The following is a 20,972-nucleotide window of genomic DNA, read 5'->3' on the forward strand; positions in this document are numbered from 1 at the left end:
CGTGTTTTTCAGACTATAAGACACAGTCTAGCAAGAATAAATCTTGCTAAAAACCCCCTGCGTGTTCTAGCTGGCAGTCAAGGGACCCCGGCTGCACGAGACCCCCTGACCGCTTCTGCACGTCATGGAGGCGCTGAGCCTGCTCGATACACTGCAGGTGTCAGCTGTGTTTTACAGCTGACACGCTGCTCTAACGGCCAGAAACAGCGATCGTGCTGTTCCTGGCTGTTTATCTAGTTAAATGCTGCATTCATGGGCTTTCCCATGAAGGACATTTATGACAAATGTCAGATAGATGCAGGTCCCACCTCTGGGACCCGCAACTATCTCTAGAATGGGGCCCCCTAAACCCTGTTCTAATTTTGTGTGCGCTCTTCTGGCCACTTAATGATTATATGGTCGAGTTACGGAAACAGGTGGGACCTGCATCTATCTGATATTTATGACATATCCTGTGTATGTAGCAAAATGGAAGGTTTTGAAGCAGCACAAATCCCGAGTCTGGTGCGGTGCACGCTGTCAAGCCGGGCAAACCCACTCCGGCATGTTGTAGAATTCCAAGTAAAATAGTCGAAAAACAGCACACGTCTCCAGATGATCAAAGTGGTTTTATTGTCAAAACATCCACGACAAACAGGCAACGTTTCGACCCATAGTGAGTGTGGGGTCTTTGTCAAGCCTAACATTACATCTAAAAACATCATACTAAATAGGTGAATTCGAATGATCACATGGTATATTGCAGCCAGTGAGAATCGTGATCCCGGTCTCCCAGGTGAATCATACATTAATCTTGATGACAACCAACAACTTGTTACATAATACAAAAAGTGTATAAATCCGACATACAATACATCTTCAATCCATAATAAGTATTTAAGCCATCAATTATTCATCTTGGAGTAGAAAACGAAGAAGGGAAGTCCACCACACTCCAGGTTCCAGCTCCGATCTCAGGACGCCACCGCGCATGCTCCACAATCAGTGCATCGCAACGGCATAATCAAAACAAAAGTATTACAAAAACATCTCTTACACGCAGGTGCCTATAGAGGGAATGATGTCCTCACTCTCACACTGTGTGGTTCAGAAGTACCAGTCCACACAATGTGATAGCAATCGCATGAGAAAACGCTTATAGAATGTAATCTCATGTTGTCAAGGACGCCATCACTGCGTGACGATAAGTCACGTGTGTCCAGGCGTCTACTACAAATGAGAAATGGAAAAGGTAAATTTAACCTGTAGTTAACCAATAATGAGGGTCAAAAAGTGGTAAGATCTTGAAGTCATCAGTCGTGTTAAATCGCCTATATGAATTAGATCACCAAAAGTGGACAGAAAATAATTATAGGGAATGCTCGTAACATACATCCGATGGAATACATCGAATATTAGTACTGCATAATACACTAGACTTCTAGTAAATAATCGATCATCACTTATAATATCCCCCTTGAAACTTCTATGTTCTCCATGATGAATACACAAACACTCGCGATAAACAAGAGAAGAAAAAAATTGTATAGTCCACGTCCTGGTCGTATGCCCGCTGATGTGTGGTGAACGAACCTCCAAGCAGGGTAATCCCCAACTGTAAAAGATATGCAAAAAATGTTTTATTATTAAAAAAAATTTCTTTAATATCCAAGATATTTTTATAGAAAGCTTTTCTAATTATTTAAAAAAAGGGGGGAAGAAAGATGAACATATCTCGATGGTCACCCATAAAGTGTACAATATTAATAAAAAATGTTTAAAAACAGCAATGAAGTTTCAGAGTCCAGGTGTTATCTTATATTCTAGATTCAAACCTCTTGGGTGTAAAGAATCAAGTTCAAAGATCCAACGTAATTCCTTCCTTTTCAGTAATTTCTGTCTATCCCCTCCCCTTCTCAGTGTTGGGACACAATCTATTATCCTGAATCTTAATTGATTCAACTGGATTCAGGATAATAGATTGTGTCCCAACACTGAGAAGGGGAGGGGATAGACAGAAATTACTGAAAAGGAAGGAATTACGTTGGATCGCTACGTACGTAAAAGTCCGAACTATTACAATATACCATTATTTAACTCACATGGTGAACGGCATAAAAAAAAGAAAAAATTTAAAAAACACCAGAGTGCTTGCTTTTTTGGTCACCTTAGCGCTAAAAAAAATGAAACAAAGTGATTAAAAAATCATATGTACCAAAAAATGGTGCCAATAAAAACTACAGCTCGTACCGCAAAAAATAAGCCCTTGCACAGCTCAATAGATAAAAAATGTCAAAGTTAGGCCTCATTCACACGGCAGGGTTTCCCGGCCGGGTGCCGGACGTTCATAAATCGGCCGGCACCCGGCTGCATTAGGAATAATAGACCCCTAATGGGGCTATTCACACGACCGATTTTTTGACGGCCGGGAAAACCGGCCGTCAAAAAATAGGACATGCTCTATCTTCGCCCGGGTACCCGGCCGCCCGGCTCCCATAGAAGTCTATGGGGCCAGGTAATACACGGCCATCACCGGGATGTGTCCCGAGTGATGGCCGGGTTTTCCGGAGCTTGCGCTCTATCGCCTCCTCACAGCGCAGAGTGCATGTGAGGAGGAGGAGTTGATGCCATTCTGACGAATGGCATCGCTGTAGACGGTGTGGCAGGGCCGGGGTGTACAGCAGGTGGAAGGGAGCGCTGCGCTGGCTCCCGTCCCCTGCTTGTTTTCCTGGCCCGGCGACACCTTCGATGGCGCCGCTAGTAGCAGCAGCTGCTGCTGCGGCTGCTACTACTGTAGCGACGCCACTATAGCAGAGCACTATAGGTATGTCCCCGCTCTGCTATGTGCTAGCCGCACTTTAGCTCCTTGAAGGAGCGGAATCCCAGTGTTTTCGGGGATTCCGCTCCTGGACAGAGCGCTTGATGTCTCTGTCCATATCTGGGCAGTGACATCAGGGGAAACTCTTGAAGCGGAATCACCGAACGCATGGGGATTCCCCTTCAGGAGTTGCCGCTGATGTCACTGCCCGGCCCGGCACGGATGCAGAATGGCCGATTTTACCGGCCGGCACTCGGGCTCGGGAACGACCCGTTCGTGTGAATCCCGCCTAATGGCTCTCCGAATGTGGTGAAACAAACATTTTTTTAACAAAAAGTTTTTTCTTTGTAAAAGTAGTAAAATATTAAATAATATCTAAAACCTTGGTGCGTCTTATAGACTGAAAAATACGGTATGTAAAAAAAAAAACACCATACCATTAGCATGCTACATTTTGATCTACTATACACTTTCAAATTATATATATATGGCCACATGTGGGATATTTCTAAAAACTGCAGAACTTGGGCAATAAATATGGAGTTGCGTTTCTCTGGGAAAACCTTCTGTGGTACAGAAAAAAAAATATTGCATATGAATTTTGTAAAAAAAAAAATGAAATTTGAAAATTTCAGCTCTACATTCCTTCAATTCCTGTAAAACGCCTAAAGGGTTGAAACACTTTCTGAATGCTGTTTTGGATACTTTGAGGGGTGCAGTTTTCAAAATGGGGTGTTTTGTGGGGGTTTCTAATATATAGGGCACTCAAAACCACTTCAGAACTGAACTCATCCCTGAAAAAAATAGCTTTTTGAAATTTTCTTAAAAATATGAGAAATTGCTGCTAAAGTTCTAAGTCTTGTAACGTCCTAGAAAAATAAAAGGATGTTCAAAAAACGATGCAAACAAAGTAGACATATGGGAAATGTGAACTAGTAACTATTTTGTGTGGCATTACTATCTGTTTTACAAGCAGATACATTTGAAATTGGAAAAATCATAATTTCTTCAAATTTTCTCAAAATTTTTGTGTTTTTCACAAATAAGCAATGAATTTATCGACCAAATCTTTTCACTAACATAAAGTACAATATGTCACGAGAAAACAATCTCAGAATCAATCGGATAGGCAAAAGCATTCCAGAGTTATTACCACATAAAGTGACACATGTCAGATTTGAAAAAATGGGTCTGGTCCTCAAGGCCAAAATTAGCTGGGTACTCAAGGGGTTAATATAGCATACGTCGTCTATACGTCGCCATTGACTTCAATATGAATAAAAAAAGTATACGTTTTGGAAAAGTACTGAAAAGCGTAGTAGACTACGGTTATGGACACAGATTGGGGTGGTGGGGGGGGGGGGGTTCTTCAGTCAGAGCCTTGGTCGACTCTTCACAGCAAGAATGGCAGCTCCGAACTTCTGGGTCCATGTGACGGGAACTGAAAACCTGCGATCCATGCATGTTTGAAAAATAAATGTACAGTATATTAGAAAGTTTCTTCTCTTTAGAAAAGCAAAATAATGAAATTGTTGTTCTTTACGTCGGACAATTCGGCCATACATTAGGGATTTCGGACGGCTGTTTTCTGAATGACAACTTCATAAGTTAAACCCGACAAGTGGACAATCGATATTCTCCTTGATCTGTGGCTTTGTTTCTATTGATGAGATGTGACAGATAGATCTATTGTTTGTCATGTATGACTTTACAAGACTACCCAAGCAGACATATGTCTGGTCGGCGTCTGTCACATTCATTCCTGTAACAAAAATGCGCCGTCATTCAGCAGAAAATGGTCTAAATCGGATGTCCAAAAACGTATGGCCAGCCTTAGGCCTCATTCACACTTCATTCTCTATTCCTCGTGTTGTTTAGTTACATTATAGCTATGAATCTTTTTGTCCAGCAGGGGGAGCAAGTATATTTCTTTCCCACTCATCAAAAGAGTTGAGTACTACTGGATTCACATGTGTGTTATAATGCAGCTTTCAAAGTACCTTATAACAGCGGGAGCCTCATTTGGGAATCTTTCTTTAATAAAATGGTGAAAACTGTATTTAAATTATGTTATGTGACGGTTTCCTTTGACTTTTTTCTGTATTTTTGCAAAAAAAAAGGGTCTGGAACGTGTGCAGTAAAAACTAATTGATATACTGATATATGCAAGTTAGGCCGGGTTCCCACGTAGCATAAACGTTGTGGAATATCCACAACGGAATTGTGTGCAGAAAATCTGCAGCATTTACAGTAGAAACAAAGTGGATGAGATTTAGTAAATGTCACACCCACGCTGCGGGAAAAAAATTGGCAGCATAAACATTAATAAATTGACCTGCGGTGCAGAATTTAATTCCGCAGCATGTCAATTTATGCTGTGTTTTCATTGATTTTCTGCTGCAGGCTTTCCCCATTGAATTCAATGGGGATGCAAAACCCGCAACAGACAGCCACGTGTTGCGACTTTTGCGGCGTATTCGTACTTACCCAGCGCGGCCTCCTGGAATGACGTCATATCCCATGTGACCGCTGCAACCAATCACAGGCTGCATCGTCACATGGCCTTAACCGTCATCCAGAGAGGCCGCAGCGGGCGTCAGAGAAGGGAGGGGGTAAGTATGTGCGGTTCACCCGACCATGTTACGTCCGTAATGGACGGAACGTATTTCGGCCGGAAGTCCCGGACCGAACACAGTGCAGAGAGCCTGGCTCCTAGCATCATAGTTATGTACGATGCTAGGAGTCCCTGCCTCCATGGAACTACTGTCCCATACTGAAAACATGATTACAGTACGGGACAGTTGTCCTGCAGCGAGGCAGGGACTCCTAGCATCGTACATAACTATGACGCTAGGAGCCCGGCTCCCTGCAGTGTGTTCTGTCCGGGATTAGCGGCCGAAATACGTTCCGTCCATTACGGACAGTGGCGGATTATCATATGGGCGGTTCGGGCGGCCGTCCGGGACCCGAGGCTCCCAGGGGGCCCATGGCAGCCCGAACCGCACATCTTTTTAAAAATCACTTAAAGGGATCCTGTCATCAACATCTTACCTGTTAAACTCGCCTGACCCCTCAATGGCCGCAGCTGTCCAGAGTGCGTTCCTGTTCTCTTCTTTCCTGAAGTCCTCCTCTGTCAGTAAATGTAGTCGTTTAAACTCTTCCCGCCTTTTATGGTAATTAGTTTTCCCTCTGGGACTCAGCTTCTTAACCCCGCCCACCGCCGGCACCTGTCCGGCCCTGACTGGCTAAGGAGCTGTCAATCAAAAAGAAGGAGGTGGAGTCCACTCTGAGACGCTGGAGGAATGAAAATCGGACTCTTTTCAGATGAAGATTTGACTCTTTTCTGCTCATTTGCATACGGCGTGGGACCACTGAAAAATGGAATACTAAAGCTACAGAGCTTACTTAGAACATATTTATAGCTTAGAGGACAATGATTTTTCACCCACTTTCACCAGGTATTGCTGGCTTTATAGCTAAACTGCTGGTGACAGATTCCCTTTAAGGACTCATGGCGTGGTAGCGCCGCTAATGGCTGTTGAGAGGGAGGGAAGGAGAGAGAGAGGGAGGGGCGGGCGGACTGCAACAGAATGCAGCCGCCAGCGCAGTGCTGATGAGGAGGAGGGGGATGGATAGCAATAGCTGGATTGGACTAGCAGACGTGCGTCTGCTAGTCGTGGTAGAACACGCCCCTCTGACGCTGCACGGCCAGTGAGGAACAGACGAGAAGGGCGGTGGTCGAGCGACGAGGAAGAAGGTAAGTCTTCATGTTCGTCTCCTGCCAGCCTGCCAGCCTGCCACAAGCAACAACGGCAGACGCTAAAGGGGGATAGATTATACAGCAAGGGGGGGGGGGGGGGGGGAGATTTCCATCTAAGTGACTCCAGAGGACTCCATGAAGGGGGGAATAACCCCCCCATCCCATCCCCCATAGAGCCCTCAGTATTTCAGTATTTATTGTACAGCACGGGGGGGTTGAGCGTGTAACTCACTGCAGAGGACTCTATAGAGGGACAATAATTTCCCCCCATAGACACTCAGCAGTCAGTTACACGCTCAACCCCTCCCCCCCCCGCAGTATAATAAATACTGAAATACTGAGGGCTCTATGGGGGATGGGGGCAATAATCCCCCCTTTATAGAGTCCTCTGGAGTCACTTAGGCCTCATTCACACGACAGGGTTTCCCGGCCGGCACCCGGCTGCATTAGAAATAATAGACCCCTAATGGGGCTATTCACACAACTGATTTTTTGACGGCCGGGAAAACCGACCGTCAAAAAATGGGACATGCTCTATTTTCGGCCGGTTGCCCGGCTCCTATAGAAGTCTATGGGGCCGGGTAATACACGGCCATCACCGGAATGTGTCCAGAGTGATGGCCGGGTTTTCCGTCGCTTGCGCTCTATCTCCTCACAGCGCAGAGTGCATGTGAGGAGGAGGAGGAGTTGATGCCATTCGGACGAATGGCTGTACGCTATACACTGTGTGGCAGGGCCGGGGTGTACAGCAGGTGGAGAGAGCACTGCGCTGGCTCCCTTCCCCTGCTTGTTTTAAAAGCGCCCTGACCCGGCGACACCTTCCATGGCGCCGCTAGCAGCTGCTGCTGCTGCGGATGCTACTACTGTAGAGACGCCACCATAGCAGAGCAGGGAGGTATCTCCCCGCTCTGCTATGTGCTAGCCCCACTTTAGCTCCTTGAAGGAGCGGAATCCCCGTGTTTTCAGGGATTCCGCTCCTGGACAGAGCGCTTGATGTCGCTGTCCATATCTGGGCAGTGACATCAGGGGAAACTCCTGAAGCGGAATCCCCGAACACATGGGGATTCCCCTTCAGGAGTTGCCGCTGATGTCACTGTCCAGATCTGCCCGGCCCGGATGCAAAATTAATGCAAAATGGCCGATTTTACCGGCCGGCACTCTGGCTCGGGCGGGACCCGGTCGTGTGAATCCCGCCTTACTGTCTGTATGTTTCTTATTGTTCTTCTGTAAGGCTGGGTTCACACAACCTATTTTCAGACGTAAACGAGGCGTATTATTCCTCATTTTACGTCTGAAAATAGGGCTACAATACGTCGGCAAACATCTGCCCATTCATTTGAATGGGTTTGCCGAAGTATTGTGCAGACGACCTGTAATTTACGCGTCGTCGTTTGACAGCTGTCAAACGTCAACGCGTAAATTGACTGCCTCAGCAAGGAAGTGCAGGACACTTCTTTGCAACGTAATTTGAGCTGTTCTCCATTGAACTCAATGAAGAGCAGCTCAAGATTTACGAGCGTCACAGACGCCTCGCATAATACGAGGAGGAGCATTTACGTGTGAAACGAGGCAGCTGTTTTCTCTTGAAAACAGTCTGTATTTTCACACGTAAATACCTGCTATTGATTACATGATTACAGTACGGGACAGTTGTCCTGCAGCGAGGCAGGGACTCCTAGCATCGTACATAAGTATGATGCTAGGAGCCCGGCTCCCTGCACTGTGTTCGGTCCGGTACTTGCGGCCGAAATACGTCCGTCAATTACGGACGTAATTAGTGTGTGTGCACATACCCTAATTCTGTACTAATGATGTACCTCATTATCCTTTGGATTAAGGGTGTGGGGATTGTTGTAAACACTGATGTTTTTTTTTCTCAAAACGTAAAAAACACGTAACGTAAAAAACACGTAGCGTAAAAAATACGTAGCGTCAAAAACACGTAACGTCAAAAACGCGTAACGTAAAAAAAACACATAACGTAAAAAAACACGTAACTTAAAAAACGTTAAGTAACGTAAAAAACACGTAACGTAAAAACGCGTAACGTAAAAAACACGTAACGCAACATAAAAAATACACGTAACGTAAAAAAACGTAACGTAAAAAACACGTAACGTACTAGCAGCTGCAGAGGTCGGATATATCCGTCCTTCGGCATTAAGAAGTTAAAAAAAACAAGCGGAGACAATAGTTGACATGAGCTTAGAGTAAGGCCAGATTCAAACAAACGTGGGAAATCTCAGACTTCAAAAACGTGAAGTTTTTCACATCCGAGGTGCCCCTGTGCGGGTTCGGTTTTCACAGACTTGAGTCTATGGAAGGATCCGTCAAAACAGGTCAAAATAGGACATGTTTTATTCTTCAACAGTCCCTTCACACGGTCCGTTGAAACAACAGCCGTGTGAACGGCCCCATTGAAATACATGCGTCCGTGTGACGGCCATTATTTTAACAGCCACCACACGGATGTGCTCTACGTTCGTCTGAATTCGGCCTTAGGCTGGGTTCACACGACCTATTTTCAGACGTAAACGAGGCGTATTATGCCTCATTTTACGTCTGAAACTAGGGCTACAATACGTCGGCAAACATCTGCCCATTCATTTGAATGGGTTTGCCGACATACTGTGCAGACGACCTGTCATTTGACAGCTGTCAAACGACGACGCGTAAATTGACTGCCTCGGCAAAGAAGTGCAGGACACTTCTTTGCAACGTAATTTGAGGCGTTCTTCATTGAACTCAATGAAGAGCAGCTCAAGATTTACGAGCGTCACAGACGCCTCGCATAATAAGAGGAGCATTTACGTGTGAAACGACGCAGCTGTTTTCTCCTGAAAACAGTCTGTCTTTTCAGACGTAAAAGCCACTTCTCGTGTGCACATACCCTTACAGACTGGCACACAAGGTCGTCACTGGAGCATACATAAAAATTGTATAATCCCATAGTAAATCTAAGGCGGGATTCACACGACCGGGTCTCGCCCGAGTATCGGCCGGTAAAATCGGCCATTTTTCCCGGCCGGTTTGCATTAGTTTTGCATCCGTGCCGGGCCGATCTGGACAGTGACATCGGCGACAACTCCTGAAGGGGAATCCCCATGTGTTCGGGGATTCCGCTTCAGGAGTTTCCCCTGATGTCACTGCCCAGATATGGACAGAGACATCAAGCGCTCTGTCCAGGAGCGGAATCCCCGAACACACGGTGATTCCGCTCCTTCAGGGTGCTAAAATGGAGCTAGCACATAGAGCGGGGAGATATCTCCCTGCTCTGCTATAGTGGCGTCACTACAGCAGTAGCAGCCGCAGCAGCTGCTAGCGGCGCCATGGAAGGTGTCGCCGGGCCAGGGCGCTTTTAAAACAAGCAGGGGAAGGGAGTCAGCGCAGCGCTCCCTTCCACCTGCTGTACACCCCGGCCCTGCCACACAGTGTACAGCCATTCGTCCGAATGGCATCAACTCCTCCTCCTCACATGCACTCTGCGCTGTGAGGAGATAGAGCGCAAGCCACGGAAAACCCGGCCATCACTCGGGACACATTCCGGTCATGGCCGTGTATTACCCGGCCCCATAGACTTCTATGGGAGCCGGGCGGTCGGCCGAAAATAGAGCATGTCCTATTTTTTGACGGCCGGTTTTCCCGGCTGTCAAAAAAAAATCAGTCGTGTGAATAGCCCCATTAGGGGTCTATTATTCCTAATGCAGCCGGATGCCGGCCGATTTATGAACGGCCGGCATCCGGCCGGGAAACCCTGTAGTGTGAATGAGGCCTAAGTAAAACCCTAAAAAAAAAACAAAAAAAAAAAAAAACACAAAACAACTTCTACACTGAAAATCCGCAACAAAAACAGTAGTTACGTACTTTCTAAAAAATCTGCAAAGTGATAAGGGCATGACACGGATTTCAATGTATTGCTAAAAGTAAAAGCCGCAACAAAACGCAACCCCCTCTGAGGTTACACACCCCTATCAGGGACCGACGGTTGGCATGGGGACCTAATGAAGACCCCAGGTCTGCCATCTTTGTACTCTTATGAAGTACTGCCTCCGGCAGGGCTTAATAGGTACCTGTCAGAAACACAATGTACCGAAATATATTGGTGCAGTATATCGTGCAAGCGATCCAATGATTGCTGGTTCAAGTCCCCTACGGCAAATAGTGTGCGAGAGAGGGAGAGTGTGAGAGTATTTATTTAACAAAAACAAACAAAAAACAATAAAATGCCAGAATTGCTGTTTTTTGGCCACCACAGCTAGTCTCGCAACTATATGACATCATCCCGCACAATCATAGAAAAAATAATAGTAAAGTCGACTGCACTATTGATTGAGCCAAAACAATGGAACCCTGTATCAACGGCGACAAACAGAAACCTCTTGCAACGTTTGTGTCACCATTGACATCAATGGTGATGCAAACGGAAGCTAAGGTTTCCGTTTGCCGTTCCATTGAGGGGTTAACACGACAGAAACCTCAGATGGAACCCCTCAATGGAAAGTCAATGCTGATGTGAACACAGCCTTATAATCAATCTTAAAAGAGTGCATTTGTGTGCGTTATCAGCTTACAGTTAAATGATAAATTCCGCTCCTCTCCGTCACCACTTCCCTCCAAAGTTTTGGATAGGAAAAAACCCGACCCGTCAGCGGATCTAACGATCAGCTTTTGACAACCACACAGCAGATCTGTTTTTATCTTTACAACTTTGAGATTTCATAATGATTTCAAAATGGAGGTTTTAAATAATGTTGGTTTGATCTTGTAATGTTGTTGAACTTTGCAATTTTTTTTTTTTTTTTTGCTGAAGTTGTCTTGATTTAAATTTCACAGGAAGATTATGCGAATGGCTGGGGCCAGACCAATGCAAAGAGGCTCATCCACCAGACCATTCTGTCGCAAGAGATTTAAAAAGTGTTCCTATTCTATTCTCCCACCCGACCCGAGAATGGTGGAGAAGAACAAGGGGCATGCTGGGAAGGTACAGCTACAACACCCAAATAGGAATAAGACCTGTGCAGGAGACTCTGTGGGAGTTGTGCGGTTGCCTCAGCAACTGTACTGTACAACATACTCCTTGGTTCTCGCCCTGCCCGAAAAACAATTATAGTGACACTTTAAAAACAAGCCCGTCACGCTTCACTGCCTTAACTTCTTCCATAGCAGGACAAAACTAGCAAAAGTTTATGTAAAAAAAATAAATAAAATAAAGACCTACTGCAGAAATGGAAATCTATACAAAAAACACAATTTTATTTCTGGGACAGAGAAGAGACACAATGAGAATGTTCAGTTTATTGAAGATTAATATTTTATGGGATTCAGTATCAGATATTCATTGCTTAATACCAGATCTGGATCAGTGTAGTATGCACAAGCCTTCAACCCATAAGAAAGAGGCTAAAAAAAACAAAAACTTTATAGGACAATAGAGAACGGAAAAAAAAAAAAAAAAAAAGAGCCTGGTTTATCCAAGTTTGGCCATCCATTTTAGATAGCTGTCGGCCGACAGCTAACAAACAAAAGAATTGGGTATGTTGAAATTCAATAGGCCCGACCCCTTCTCATCTCCGACATCTGCCGAAGAGTCTGTACGCTACAGTACACATTAGATGGTCAGACGGTCCCAACAAAATCGACGGTTTCGGTCGACATACCTCGAATGGGTATGGCCTTCTAAAGGATCACTTCCTACTACATTTTAATGGATCCATTTTCCCTGCCAAACTTTTTACCAAAACCAGGAGGCGCTTGTGAGGTGTCCATTTAACTTGGAACAGTTGAACTTCATTACCCTATTCATGCATTCAGAGTTAATAGAGGGGAGGTTGACAATTCAGGACCCTCAATGGAAAACAACTAGTGTGTCTCTCTCAGGAGGACCCAGCACATCCATGCATTTGACATAAGATTTCAATGGGAACACTTGCTGATCGGTTTCCCCAAAGACTACAGCTGATCACTGGAGGTCCCTGCAGGTTATCGGGCAGCCCTCTAACCAACAGAGATTGTCCAAAGCGGACAACCCCTTCAAGATTAGCAGTAACATTGATAGAGAATTACTGAACTGTCAAAAGCTGTACTCTCACTCATATGAAAGGCTGAGTTCTTGTAGGATGTCTTCGGCAATATAAAAGAAAATTTGCCGGCGGTGGCCCTCGGCAGATTGAGAAGAAACCAGGCTCTAGAAAGCAACAGAGTCTAGGGGTGTACACTTTGGGGTAAATGTGTAGTCAAGGGCTGTGAGCAGAAACAGGACAGTGAATAACTTTTCCTCTGGTTTGATACTTTCCAGAAGTAGAGGTGGCTAATGCTTCTTCAGATACTTTGTCGCGTCTCTGGTTATCCCTCGGTCCTTCCTCATTCAGTGTTGTAGACTATGTGCCCTGCCTTCAGGTGTCGGCCATCTCAGCAGCTCTGTGCCTTAGGGTTTTTATACCCAGGTCACAAGGTCTTAGTTTTTGCCATCCTCGATTCTTGCCAATTAAAACCCAAGTTCCTTTTACTATTTTCTATAACATTTTCCAAGTGGTCAATAAATGTCATTGTGGATACACTTAAAAAACCCCAATAAACTAAGGACACGGAACACATTCTTTATAGTCAGTAGTGGGTGCAAAGACTGCAAGGCGAGACTACAAACGAACAATGTATTTTTTTTTTATTGCCCTTTGTAAAGTATGTGCACCCGCCAATACATAACTTCACATAAATGCAATTTAAGCTTGCAAATAATTTTTAACTTTCTCCTCCCGGACAATACAATAACATGTACACACTCTTTGTCAACCCATCTGAAAACAATTCATAAAAAACAAAAACACTTACAAACATGATTTTACATTTTGCACAAAAAATATATTTAGAGATAGATATATATATATATATATATATATATATATATATAGATCTCTCCGGCACTTTTCCCCGCTCAAGAACTACTTATTTACATTACAGTACAGAATATTAGTTTTTGTAGCAAAGCTGCAAGAGAAGTGAAATCTTTCCATCGAGCCACAAAAATGATAAAACAATGTGCACTTTTTGAACAATCAACTTTTTATTTATATGGTGAAATCATTTTAGTATTCACCGGTTTGGTGCAATTTTTAAAATTGAATGTAAAAAATAAATAAACGTATTTTTGTTCAGGGTCTCGTACATCTGTGGGACATTAAACTGGTAGAAAGGTCATCATTGCGGGATGGACGAATTAATGGATCTAAACACAGCATTGACGGGATTGAGAGGTTCAGTCGTGTGTCAGATGCAGATTACAGTAGAAGTATCTTTGCCTTCAGATAAGCAGTGAAAATGAAAAACACAGCTATGCAACCTAGATGTATATTGATACAGCCCAGACATAAGTAGGAAACATTCATTATGGTCCTACAGGCAGATGGGAAACTTGCTCCTTCTCCACCGTATTGTTCTTTAGGGGCTAAACACCCATCTCCTAAATACGGGTTTGGTACACAAAACTCAAGTAACCTATGCTAGGCCTAGTTAAATCGCAACGTGACGGGGGAGGGGACAGTAACTACTTTTGGTGCTAGGATAGTCTTTGGCACCTTGTATCTCCAATAGTCACTGGTTTCGAATTCTCATTGACATTCAATACAGTGTCTAACTTTGCACAACCATGTCCATTGCATTCAGGGGGGGGGGGGGGGGGGGTTCCTGCTCATTTATATATACACTGCACACTAGCCTAGCCTTGGCATCAAACTCTTGAAGTACCCAAAAGGTCAAGATTTCCAAAAGCAGGTAAAGATGTCTATTGTGATCTGTCAAACTAAAGAGGAAAAAAAAATATAATGAACCAATTAACAGATTTAACTGCTGTATCTCCACCGGATATCTTCCTGCCTGCGCAGCATTGAGAAATGTCTAGAAAGGAAGCCATGTGCCATGCCATTGTCTCCATTGCTTTACACATTCTCCAAATCAATCTTCTGCCCTTCTCTTGCAGTTTAATGTTTCTGAGGCAAAAATTTGACACAAAAACATCATTCAAGTTTTTCTCTATAGAAATTGTGATAATAGGTTGGGGTTGATCAGTCTGCCTCACTTTCCTTCCTTCTGGCACCTGCAAGAGATAAAAGAATTTAAAAACAAGACTAAAAAAAGCTTGAAATTCCTGAGTCCAGCATCTAATAATCCAGTACAGTACAAGAACGTGGAGTTTTACAACAAAGTGCTGGTGACAAATATTAAAATTTTATGTTGGGCAGTCTTAAAATGTCCTACAACAGGCCTACATACAGAACAAGGGGCCCTATAGCAAAACATACTGCGGCCCCATCCATGTAGTAGATTTGCAGTTTATTTTTTTATATCAAACTACTATATAATTTCTTGTATACACTGCATCTACCCTGGAATTTCAGGGAGATGTAAGGTCAGCAATGAGAAGCAGCCAGCAGAATTCTGAATGCAGCTCTTGATGTGCCAAGATGCAACTCAAGATTGGTACAAGATATGAGAAGCATATGATTAGCCAAAACTTAAAGAGGAGTTCTCCTTTTAAAATTAACACGCCCAAGAATCAGCTTTTTAAAACCCAGGCGATTAGTGGTTATCGCTAGGGGAAGTTAAGAGCAGTCACACATTATCCTGCAGATGAATGGCTGTCCATGTGAGGGGCTTAGTTCACCAGAGTGGTAGTCGCCTTAAACTTGGTGGCACTCTACTATGGCTCAGAGTTAAATCCTCTATAACATCCATATGCCTAAAGCCTGTAAAATAATGTTCAAACTAGGGCTGGGCAATTAAAAAAACGATCATCTGGTGTGCCATGTGTGCCGAAACCGAAATTCAGCGCAAATCAGACGTCATCTTGCGCATTTTGTTTTTCCCGGTTCGTTTTTTCCCCTGGTTTCAACTGTATCTGCGTCCTCAGGATGCAGATACAGTTGAATCCAATGGTAGAGCAGGGGGCCGTTCGATCCCTGCTCTACCATTCATAATGTAACGCTGGATGCTCAGTGCAGACAGGCGCAATGACGGTCTGCACTGAGCTACACCGACTGGAGGAGCAGAGGGATCTCCTCCACTAGTTTTTGGAATGGGGTTAGGCAAGTACCGCATGTATTTTATTATTTTTATTAGGCACTACCGGGACCGTGTTGGGGCAGCTATGGGGTCACTATACTGCATGAGGGCAGCTATGGGGGTATTCTACTGCGTGGAGGCATTATACTGTGAGGGGAGCAATTGGGGCATTATATTGCATGGAGGCATTATACTGCGAGAGGGCAGCTATGGGGGCATTATATTGCATGGAGGTATTATACTGTGAGAGGGCAGCTATGGGGGCATTATATTGCATGGAGGCATTATACTGTGAGAGGGCAGCTATGGGGGCAACTATATGGGCATTATACTGTTTCAGGGGTATATTATATACAGTAGTATACAGCAGGCTCAGGCGATATATATGAATTCAATGGTGCAGCATGCAAAATAGGAGGCGTGGTATGCAAAAAGGGTGTGGCCTAAATAACGCTCATTAATCGTTACATGTTCAATTAAAAGATATTTTGATTTAGGTCATAAAATACGCTCAGCCCTAGTTCAAACCCCATCTTACTCTATCCTCATCGGTGCCGTACAGAAGAAGCTAAAAACTCCCATCATTGTATTGGAGCCGTGGCCATTTTGGGGGCTAAACAAATAATCATCTAGTGACTGAAGAAAGAGCGACAATTTGACACATTTATAAAAGATCTGTAAAATGGCCAGTGCAAAAAAAGTTACACCAGAGATATTTTTAGTAATAGTAGATGACATATGATCAGTGATTTCATAATGTACTTTTAGTACATGGGATCATTTCTGCATGTTTAGGGTTACGTTCACACATAATGGATTTGTTACGGAACTATTCAGCAGCAAACTCGCAGGGAAAACAAGAGGAAATCCACAGAGGAAGATCTGCAAGAAATGGAGTGAATTTCATTGCAGATTTTCATTTTGTCACATACATTGTATTTCAATAAGGAAACTCCGCAATGAATATAAAAATTTCACAGCAGAAAATTGACATGCGGCAATTTGTGGACCGAAAAGGTCCACAGGATGTGGATCAGGTTTGTACAAATCTCCTCCCCTTTGCTGGTACTGTAAAGACGCTGCAGAAATCCCATCCAATTTTGGATGGAAATTCGGCAGCTGTTCTGCAACGTGTGAACAAAGCCTTACTGGAAATAAGAAAACAAAATGGCTGTTCTATTTGTGTGATAATGGGGGTTGTTTTTCTACTCACCTGCAGGAGACAGCACCAGGGCTTGCAGAATATCGGAGAGAGATATAATTCCAATAATGCTATGTGCTTCATTCACCACAACCAGTCTATGTACCTAAGAAAAATAATCACAAATACACTGGTCATAGAGGAAATTTCTTTATTTTAATATTGGATCAATTTATTTTTTATTCGTACTAATCTGCACTGATACATTATCTTGTTCTTTGAAAGAACTGGCAAACATATTTCGTTTTGTAGAAAATATGTTCTATTAATGGCAGCCGTACGTTTCTCCTACAGTGACCACTGCAGGAGAAATGTGGTATTACACGGCACCGATTCAAATGAACAGGTGGCCATGTAATACATAGTCGCACTGGGTCTTCTTCGCACTCACTAATAGCGGAGGGTCCCCGACTAGAGTACCCGTCTATGACATCCATATGCCTATTGGGGCTGGCCTAATTGAACACCACATTTAATGTAGGAAAACAGAATTAAAGGGGTTTTCCAGTCTCTAAAAATTGATGGCCTATCCTCGGGATAGCTGATGGGTCGGAGTCCAACTCCCGGGAACCCTGCCAATCAACTGTTTTGAGAGAGGTGCAATGCTTGTATGAGCGCTGCTTCCCCTTCATATCTACTTGCTCACTGTGAATCTCCAACACGCATTTAGTGGCGATAAACAGGTATTGCAGCCTTCTCCCATTCACTTTAACGGGAGAATTCTGCAATACCTGTGAATTGCCGCCAAACGTGTGTCGGAGACTCACAGTGAGCAAGTAGATATGAAGGGGAAGCAGCGCTCGTACTTCTTCAAAAAAGCTGATCAGCAGGTTTCCCAGGAGTCAGACCCCGACCCATCAGATAGGCCATCAATTTTTAGCAACTGGATAACCCCTTTAAAAATTTGAAATACTGGGACACATGCGTAGCAGGTATTTACTAGAGAGATTATTTAAAGAATATGGAGAAAATATTAGTCAAATGAAAATTTGGACATCAAACGCATCATCTGTGACTTTATTGGTACATGTGCCCCAGAATTTCTGTTCATATGACTGTACACTGATAAGGGCATAGGGATAAAATGTCATATTTACTATTAAAAGGCCAAACATCATTATACACAGGCAGGTTGAAATGCCACTTGCTATTTTATAAATCTCAGTGACAACTGGTAGAGATAATCTAATCAGGACATGACCAAAAAAAGTGTCCTTACCTCGGCTTTGACTATTCGGTCCACAATAGTCTCCAGTGTTTCTAGCTTACTGCATTTTACTACACCTTCAAAATACTGTGAGCGGTGTTCCAGTGCCTGTGTCACGGTGATGTCTAAATTATTATAGGTTTTCTCAGCAGCAAGATTCTGAAAATAAATGATGTATCCGTCAATTAAAAGTATGATTAATTATAAGCAGTAGGATATAGCCCATTATATACATTACATGTAAGAACCAATGGGGGGCCCACCAAGCACTGACCCACTGTAGTCATACATACTGCGGTATTTGCTAGTATGTGGAAAGCCTAGAAGACTGTATTAGGTCTAAAAATTTTAGGCAAGATTTAGCCCCTAAAGTATTAAAGGGTATCTGCCGTCTTATGGTTATTACACACAGGAGATTGGAGACTAAAACTGATGAAGGTAACAACATCCGCTATTCACTGGTATTATTGATATATCCAAAACAGATTGACCACGATTATTTCTTTTTAATCGATCTAGTAATTTTGCGGCCAGCGTTAGATAAAAGTGTACCTTCCCGTTTGCTTACGGGAAGGTGCCCGGGCCATTGCCTAGCAACAGCCGGGCGGGCAGAGGTACACATACAGACAGATACTGCACTAATCGGCAGCCCCTTCTCTCTGTCAGAACTGATAGAGAGAAGAGGCTGCTGATCAGTGCTGGAACGCAGCGATATTAAGAAAAATAAGTTCATATGTACCCCGGCCGTTGTCTTGGTGACGCGTCCCTCTTCTGACATCCAGTCCGACCTCCCTGGATGACGCGGCAGTCCATGTGACCGCTGCAGCCTGTGATTGGCTGCAATGGTCACATGGTCTGAAACGTCATCTCAGGAGGCCAGACTTGGGGAAGAAGCAGGCAAGCAGGGAGTTCTGGGTAAGTAGTACATTTTTTTTTTGGTGCGTTTTTAAAAAAAATGTTTTAAATGAAACATCTATATTGTGAGCGCCACGCATGGTATTCCCTGTCCAGCGGTAGTCTCTGTGCAGGGTGCTGAAAGAGTTAAAGGGGCTGCACTGATCGGCAGTAACTCTTTCAGCACCCTGGACAGTGACTACCGCTGGACAGGGAATAGCATGTGCGTCACTCACAATATCGTGTACATAGTGTGAACGGGTTTCAGTTTCCTCTCGGAAACTGAAACACGGATGTGTACACGGAGTACACACGGGAAGCACATGGTTCCAATCACGGACACACGGATCTGTGAAAAAGGCGATGGAAGTGTGAATGAGGCCTATGGGGCTCCCGTAATTACGGGTGGCTATGTGTGTGCACACGTAATTATGGGAGCATTGCTAGGCGACGTCAGCGGATAGTCACTGTTCAGGGTGCTGAAAGAGTTAACTGATCGGCAGTAACTCTTTCAGCACCTGGGACAGTGACTACCACTGGTATTAAAAGTTAACTTACCCAGAACTCCTGCTTTTTCCTCCAGTCCGGCCTCCCGGGATGACGTTTCATCCCATGTGACCGCTACAGCCAATCATAGGCCAATCACAGGCTGCAGCGGTCACATGGACTGCTTTTAAACCAATGAAAAATTGGGCTTCAAACAAACTTTCCAAAATATATAGTAGATATGTGATAGAATACAAGTGGATCCTGCGTGTCAGACATGCAGAACCTGCTGTCACAGAACCCGTCAGGTCCACGGGACTGACCGATTCAGTGAATAGCAAACGCTACAACTGCTCTGTATACTGAGTACAGTGCAGCTGAATCTAAAAAAAAAAAAAAAGTAATTTTCAATATAAAAGTATTTGCAAAGTTGCATCAAACACACCAATTCTAAATCACTATTGCAGATTTTGCTTCTAGCGCTGGCGGCGTTTCTGCATACGGGAGCCATGGAGAGGAGCAGGACGCTCTGTCTCTAACTGTAGAGTTATGAGCAGCCAGCAGCATTGACTTTACACAGTCCGTGCCATTGCTAGAAGCAAAATCAGTAATACATGGGATTTAGAAAAAAGGATTATAGTGCACTGTACCTCCAATCAGTGAAAAATTATTAATGTAGCTTTGTACATACTTTACTTATATAGTACGGATTACAAAAAGTACATGATGTTTTATTGACTGTTCAGACACCGGGTAAATTCAGAATTCTGCAGGTCTCCTGTTACTAGAGAGCAGTGCATTGTGGGTGCTAAGGTGGCTGTTGCATAGTAAAAACTATGCAGTTAGGTTAGAGGTCTAAAAGCATTATTATACATACATATATATATATATATATATATATATATATATATCCAAAATTCACTTTGAGTGCTGCTTCACGTTCTCTTTTTTGGCTATCTAACACATAAGGAGAGGTCACTCCTTTATTTTTGAAGCTTTGCACCAGCCTAGTAAGGCATTTGTTCACAGTGCTGCTCCAAACCTCTGCTTTTATATATATATATTTTTTATTAGGGCTGGGCAATTATAACCTAACTCAAAATCACGAATAATTGAACATGTAACCTCGATTAGGATTAATGAACTATTATTTAGGGAACACCCCCTATTTGCATGTTACATCACTGAATTAATATTTATCCCCCGAGCCCTTTGTATATAATATACCCTCTGACACTGCCCCACAGAGTATATTGCCACATAGGGCTCCCCACACAGTATAATGGCCCCATAGCTGCCTCCACACAGTATAATGCCCATATATCTGCCCTCCACAGTAGCATGCCCCCCATAACTGCCCCTCACAAAGTATTGTGCCCCCCATAACTGACTTCCACGCAGTAAAATACTACCCCTATAGCTGCCCTCACACAGTATAATGCCCTCATAGCTGCACCCCAATAGTGCCTGATAAAAATAATAATATACATACTAACCTAACCCCGTTCCAATGACGAGTGGAGGAGATCACTCTGCTCCTCTGGTCTGTGCAGCTCGGCACAGAGAGGCACGC

At 43.8% G+C, this 20,972-nt stretch overlaps 1 protein-coding gene across 6 annotated transcripts in view; it reads right to left on the reverse strand.

Moving 5' to 3' along the window:
* Window positions 1-13,595: 13,595 nt before the first annotated feature.
* PRKAG2 (protein kinase AMP-activated non-catalytic subunit gamma 2) overlaps window positions 13,596-20,972 on the reverse strand; it is a 321,755-nt gene continuing 314,378 nt past the window's right edge. For all 6 annotated transcript variants that reach the window (XM_075827366.1, XM_075827367.1, XM_075827368.1 and 3 more), the window contains 3 exons: window positions 18,032-18,178; window positions 16,825-16,918; window positions 13,596-14,646 (listed from right to left, as the gene is read on the reverse strand). In XM_075827366.1, the coding sequence (XP_075683481.1) occupies window positions 14,615-14,646; window positions 16,825-16,918; window positions 18,032-18,178 (273 nt within the window). In that variant the 3' untranslated portion in view covers window positions 13,596-14,614. The remainder of the gene's footprint in view (window positions 14,647-16,824; window positions 16,919-18,031; window positions 18,179-20,972) is intronic.

Source organism: Rhinoderma darwinii, chromosome 5 (assembly GCF_050947455.1).
Source record: "Rhinoderma darwinii isolate aRhiDar2 chromosome 5, aRhiDar2.hap1, whole genome shotgun sequence".
NCBI classification, from domain to species: Eukaryota; Metazoa; Chordata; class Amphibia; order Anura; family Rhinodermatidae; genus Rhinoderma; species Rhinoderma darwinii.